General features: G+C 37.3%; 1 protein-coding gene across 1 annotated transcript; it reads left to right on the top strand.

Moving 5' to 3' along the window:
* The first annotated feature begins 1,915 nt into the window (after positions 1 to 1,915).
* Positions 1,916 to 4,236, top strand: LOC136815268 (uncharacterized protein DDB_G0286299-like). The gene is made up of 4 exons (XM_067071714.1): positions 1,916 to 3,044; positions 3,498 to 3,553; positions 3,742 to 3,943; positions 4,199 to 4,236. The coding sequence occupies exons 1-4, from the start codon at positions 1,916 to 1,918 to the stop codon at positions 4,234 to 4,236; spliced, it is 1,425 nt and encodes a 474-aa protein (XP_066927815.1).
* The last annotated feature ends 1,632 nt before the right edge of the window (positions 4,237 to 5,868 follow it).

A 5,868-nucleotide genomic window follows, 5' to 3' on the forward strand; every position in this document is an offset into this window, starting at 1 on the left:
TGATCTATTTGATTTTTTGTTTGTTTTTTATTTAACACTAAATGAAAGATACATCATCAATAAGTATTTTAAATCAATTTATAGAGGTTTAGGGCATAATATTATTGCAAGAAAATACCATTCAACAATCAGGAGGCAAAAACATGGTGAAGATGAAGAAATTTCTCAACAAACTCAGTGAAACAAGAGAGGTTACAAGACTGTTTATTTTCTGAATAAAAAATGTAAGAATAATTATTTTCCTGAACATAAAGAATGTAAAACATGAATACAGTATGTCTAAGGAGAAAATTCTGAGTTAGTTGACATATTTGCATTACAAAAACTTAATGATAAAAAATTCAATGAATAAATTGATGACACACCCAATCTGTACGACTTTAGATGAAAAATAATTTGGCCCACAGCTACTAGCTTCTATGGTCCTGAGTGAAAGTTGAGATATTTTGATTTGAAAGCTGGAAATTTGAAACATTACTTAGGACATTACGATTATTTCAAAGTGGCATATCTTTTTCATCGGATTCTTATTTGCTCAGGACCATAGAAGGAAGCTGTGTGAAAATTTTTTTGCATCTAGAAAAATTTGCAAAATTAAATGGCCGTAAAAAAGCAATTTTGTTGTATTCGTAAAAATTAATTCCAAAAGATTATAATTTTTTCAATTATTTTAACATGAAAATAGAGTTTGTAACTCATTACTCTTAGAATTTTGTTGATGAAAGTCTGATTTCACGAAAATAAATTCCATCAAAAAAAAGCGTGGAATTTTGCGAACAGCCTGATACTTGCAAATTTCTGACATTAAATTAAGTTTATAAACAGAAAGAAATCAACAAAACCAAAAAAACATGTTCCTGTTTTTATTTAAAAAAGCACATTGCTGGAGAAGTGTTTTTTTATTTATAGGGTTCAATAAATGAGTCAAAATAAATGAATTAATCTTTTTCTATCCTATTTGGAAACTCAATGATAAAATCCATTCCATTTCCACCCTGAACAAAACAACATACTTCTTTTATATCAGTGATGTTACAAATGTCATATGTGGTAATGTCAGGTGATATTGGGACCATGTGATTCAATTTAGCGACAGCATCTTTACTAATTTCGCACTTTTTTACTTTAGGTACTTGCATGACAGCCAAAAACTTTATCTTATCATTGCTATCAGTTAATTTCAAAAAAGTATCAATGAAGCCTAAATGCACACCATATCTTCCATTATATTTAACTGTGTAGGTATTTCTCTTGATGACACGCAAGTAGCTCTTGCTTTGAATGATAAGGCCATTGAAACAAATTCGTTTGAAGGAAAATACATCTGTCTTAGGAGAAAAATGGTGTTTGATGAGAGCTTCAACAACTTGACAGCAATTTGCTGGTACTAGATTACCAACACAATAAATTCCTGCTGCAATATTTTCTCCTAATTTTTGAGTGTTTTGATGATATTTGACGGTCATTTTATTGTATAAAGAATATCCCACAGTGCCAGGGGTCAATGATTGAACAATTTCTGGTATCTTATGCTGTACTATGACATTTGTTACAATTTGAATGTTAACATTCTGGGTACCATGGTAGAGATTCTTGTAATCACCATTGTAATCTTCGTACCAAAATGCTGACTGGGCCCATAAAGGTCCATGTTGCTTTACAGAGAAAACCATATGGAGCAGATTATGCATGTTGTATGTCTGGTAGCGATATCCATATAATCTTGGGATTCGACAACAGAAATGTAAAATGTAATAAAACTTTGAAAAACTGTGTAAGAATAAGCCGTTTTAATACTCAATGATTACAAATAACATTTACCAGCACTAAATCACCAAAAAGTTCTTTTAAAAATTACTCTATAAATCCGACAAATTTCCCTAACTTTCCGACTAAACACAGTCAGATTTTTAGGATGAAAATTGAGTCGGTGGGATGTCGCAAACACAAGTTATTTGTGGTTGAATTTAGGTTGCTTAATAAGACTAACTTTCTGGTCCGGGTGTATATAAACTTGTATTGCACATTCGTTTTAGCCTCCCAAAGCAAAGCAGAAAAAGCGTATCGTGAGCGTTTTCCTAAAGCTTCATCAACACCAGCCGCTGATGGCAAACGCCAAAGAAAGAAGAAAAGTTTTGGCGACGATTTTGAGGATGACGCAGCAGCAGAGAAAATAAACGAGGACACTAATAAACAATCAGAGGCATCAGAGAAGAAAATGGCACAGTCGGAAAAAGAACCGTCCGAAAAAGAACCGTCCGAAAAGGAGAAAACAAAAACAGGGAAGATGAAAGTTAAAGCTGACAAGGAAAAAGCCAAAGCAAATAAGGAAAAAGAAAAGGCAGAAAAGGAAAAAGCAAGAGCAGAGAAAGAAAAGGAAAAGGAAGCAAAACAGAAAGAACGTGAAGAAAGAGAGAAGAAGAAACAAGAGGAGGAAGAAACTTTGAAAAACAAGGAAAACCTTTATATGGAACAAATAGACGCAATTGAAAATGAGAAGTCAGTAGATTTCGAATCCTCCTCATCACCATTCAACTGCATAATTGAGGAAAATTTCAGTTCCGATTCTGATGGGCTTCCTGACAATTTTTTAGCAAATGTTCAAAAATTAGCTGGCCACTCGCCCATAATTAACTCGCCCATAATTAACTCGCCGTTTAACAAATCCCCACCATCTGCAGTTTTATCTCCGGTTTTATCTCCAAAAAGGCCTAAACATCCTAATAAAGGTGGAAAGGCACCACGAGCAGAATTCACAGAGAAAAAGTTAACAGCTACCCCATCCAAAACTCAACGCCCCAACAAAGGTGGAAAGTTTCCTAGATCTTTGCCATCACTATCGCCAAGACCTAGACTTAGTCCAAGACAGCCCTTCAAACCAGCTGGTGCAAACAAGCAGCAACCATACAGGTATGCTATCAAAAAATCTTGCAACGGATGTGCTGAAAAATCCAAGATCATTAATGATCAGACAGCCACCATCAAAGCCTCAGAGGAAGAAAATGATAGACTTCAAAAGACAATTAACGACGGCTTTCATCTGGGTAAGTGTGCTACCGTGAAGTCGGGTAACTTGCATCAGTGGTGGCAAACATGCATAGCCATCAAATGACTGACCAATCAAAGCAGCAAAATTTCAAAACATATTAACTACGCAGCCTCGCTCGCAACTCTACTCTACCATTTTTGTTTTGATTTAAGTTTGTATTTTAATGACCAGACAGGTCATTCATTTGAGGGCTATGCATGTTTGCCTCCACTGATGCAAGTTATCCGACTTCATGGTATTATTTTATACTTTTATGAAGTTTTTAACTTCAAAAGTTTAGCAATAAATCTTCGAATTTTTTTGGTTTCATCCTAAAATCTGAAGGATTTTAACTCTCATTTCACTCTAAAAATTGATTGGTGAACTTTTGAACACATGCTATTCTCTTCTATAGACATGCAGACAGTGAGATTCTAATTATATATTAAATCTTGTTCCTTTTTTCTAGATACTTATGAACCAAAGTCAGGAAAGTTGGCACCCAAAGTGGCAGAAAAGTATATGGTGAGTATTGTTTAATTTTCTTTAAATGATTGGCTGGACTCTCTTTGAATAATATACTTTTGGTAGACCTGATTGTTGAATTTATTATGAATCCTGATGAGTCATAATTATGAAGATAAGGTGAACATATGGATTAGGACATAAAGTCTTAACTAAGAAACTAAAAAGAAGTATTATTATCTTTTCAGATGACACAGCTTCATCAAAAATGCCCAAATGTCTATCTAACACAGATTGACTTTTCTGTTTTGAAAACAAAGACTCAACCATCAAAAGCTGCGTTGTTTTTGATTGACTGCTTTTACAAAAAAACAGAACAGTTGGAAATGACATGGATGGGATCAAAGAAGAAACGTGGCGTTGATGAAGACTTTCGAAATGCTATATTAAGTAAGTTTATTGCATTTAGCACATTAGGGTGGAAGGTACCAAACAATTTTGGTGTGTGCCAGGGGTGTGCACGGCGTAATTAAAGTAAGACAGCTTATAAGAGATAATGGAAGTCTTAACTCGATAAGAACCTAATAGCATATGAAACACGAGGCTGCGACAAAACGAAAGTGATAAAAACATGTCTCGATAAACTTAACATAAAATATATACTCAACACTATAAACAATAAAATAAGCGAGACTCATCTCGCAGGAGGAGTTCATAATGGGGCGCGTAAAGCGCACGAATAAATGTTAACAAAAGGTAATCCACGAAGGAGTTTACGAATGGGGCGCGAAAGCACCAAAACAACAAATAAAATAAACAACAACTGGCGTGGTCACTTCTTCATTCTTCATTCTCCGATTCTTCATGACCTAGTTCAAATTCACCAGATCGCATCCATAATGGTTGGTTGCGATTACGCGTAGGGCGACGCGGTTGTTCATTAGCGACAGGTTGTTGAGTAGACAATTCAGACTCATGAATAGTTTCAGTATCTGAGTCACTGTCCTCCATAGATGGTAACCGGTAGCTTTGCGAACCGTCAGATAATGGAACAACTGGGATGATCTCGGTGAGTTTAAGGAGGTATCGTTTGGAACGAAGTTGTGATTTTACGAGTTTTTGTAGCAAGCAAGAATCGCCCTCGATGGAAACGATGATATATCGATCACGTGGTTTGGTTTTGTCTCGTTCCGATTTGATATAAACAAGGGAGCCAACTTTGACATCAGCGATGGATGCTAAGTGTCCGCCACGTGCTTTGTGTTTAGCACTTGACGCATGATTGGCTTTTCGTGAGTTAGTTTTCGTCTCACAAATAACTTCGTCTGGTGTGTAGATGGCTTTGCCGGAGAACTGATCTCGTTGGTGAAAGATTTCCCAAGCCGACAAACCAGGCATGCGTAATCTGGAATTAAGCTGAGAAACAACATTGGCTAGTGAAATGGACGACATTGGTCCACCGTCAGGCATTTGGCGAACAATTTCTTTGTGGAGCTCGTTGATGGCTTTTTCTGCAACTGGGTTCTTGTTTGGATTCTTAACTCTTCCGTAGTCAAGGGTTATTTGATGTTGTTGAAGGACAAGATTATCACGAAGGGCGTAAAGTCCAGGTGCATTGTCGACTCGAACAATAGCGGCTGTTTGAGGTGTTGGACGCAGAAGTGACACTGATGTAATCAAAGCTTCAAGCATGGTGTCTTGGTTTTCGTCTGTGTATAAGGTGGCTATGGTGTAGGACGAAAGGGTATCGCGTAGGACAAAGATAATCTGTTTGGCTCGACGGACGACATCAGCAGCGAAGTCGGTGCCAGGGGTAGCAGGTAGTTGCGATGACGATTGTTGGTGAAGCTCTTTCGGAACTGATTGTAGAGCTCGACATTCCGTACATGTGTTTGAAACGTGAGAGATTACATCATCAGCATTCAAGGCGAAGAAGAAACGGTGGAAGATACGTTTCAATTGGTGGTTGGTCGGATGGTTCAGACGTAGGTGGATGGCTGTGATAATACCTGAAAGAACATGTGCGGGAATAATAAGCAATTCCTTTTCTGGTTGGAAAGGTTCAGCATGTCGAACAACAAGCAACCCATCACGACTGATAGTTGCTTTTTGCAAATAACGTTTGACTGCGGTCTGCTTCTTCTTCTTTGACGTTGGTCTGGTACCTTGTGAAAGGTGGGCATGGACGCGGCGGAGGTCTGGACAGTCCATTTGAAGTTGCTTGATGGCAGGACGGTTAAAGAATGGCATAGCATGGGTACCGGATAAAATTTGCTCAGCAGACACAGTTCTTACTGAAATGTCACAGCATTCAGCAACAAACTTGCAAATTTGACAGGATGGTGAATGACATTCGGGTGGGTTACGCGATTGGA

Source organism: Clytia hemisphaerica, unplaced genomic scaffold, assembly GCF_902728285.1.
Source record: "Clytia hemisphaerica strain Z4C2 unplaced genomic scaffold, Clytia hemisphaerica genome assembly, whole genome shotgun sequence".
NCBI classification, from domain to species: domain Eukaryota; kingdom Metazoa; phylum Cnidaria; class Hydrozoa; order Leptothecata; family Clytiidae; genus Clytia; species Clytia hemisphaerica.

Bases quoted from the DNA above. Each gene is read 5' to 3' on its own strand.
- LOC136815268 (XM_067071714.1), top strand. From the start codon at position 1,916: ATGAAAATTGAGTCGGTGGGATGTCGCAAACACAAGTTATTTGTGGTT. The intron at 3,045-3,497 runs GTAAGTGTGCTA...CCTTTTTTCTAG, and splicing joins TAACGACGGCTTTCATCTGG to ATACTTATGAACCAAAGTCA. The intron at 3,944-4,198 runs GTAAGTTTATTG...CTCATCTCGCAG, and splicing joins CTTTCGAAATGCTATATTAA to GAGGAGTTCATAATGGGGCG.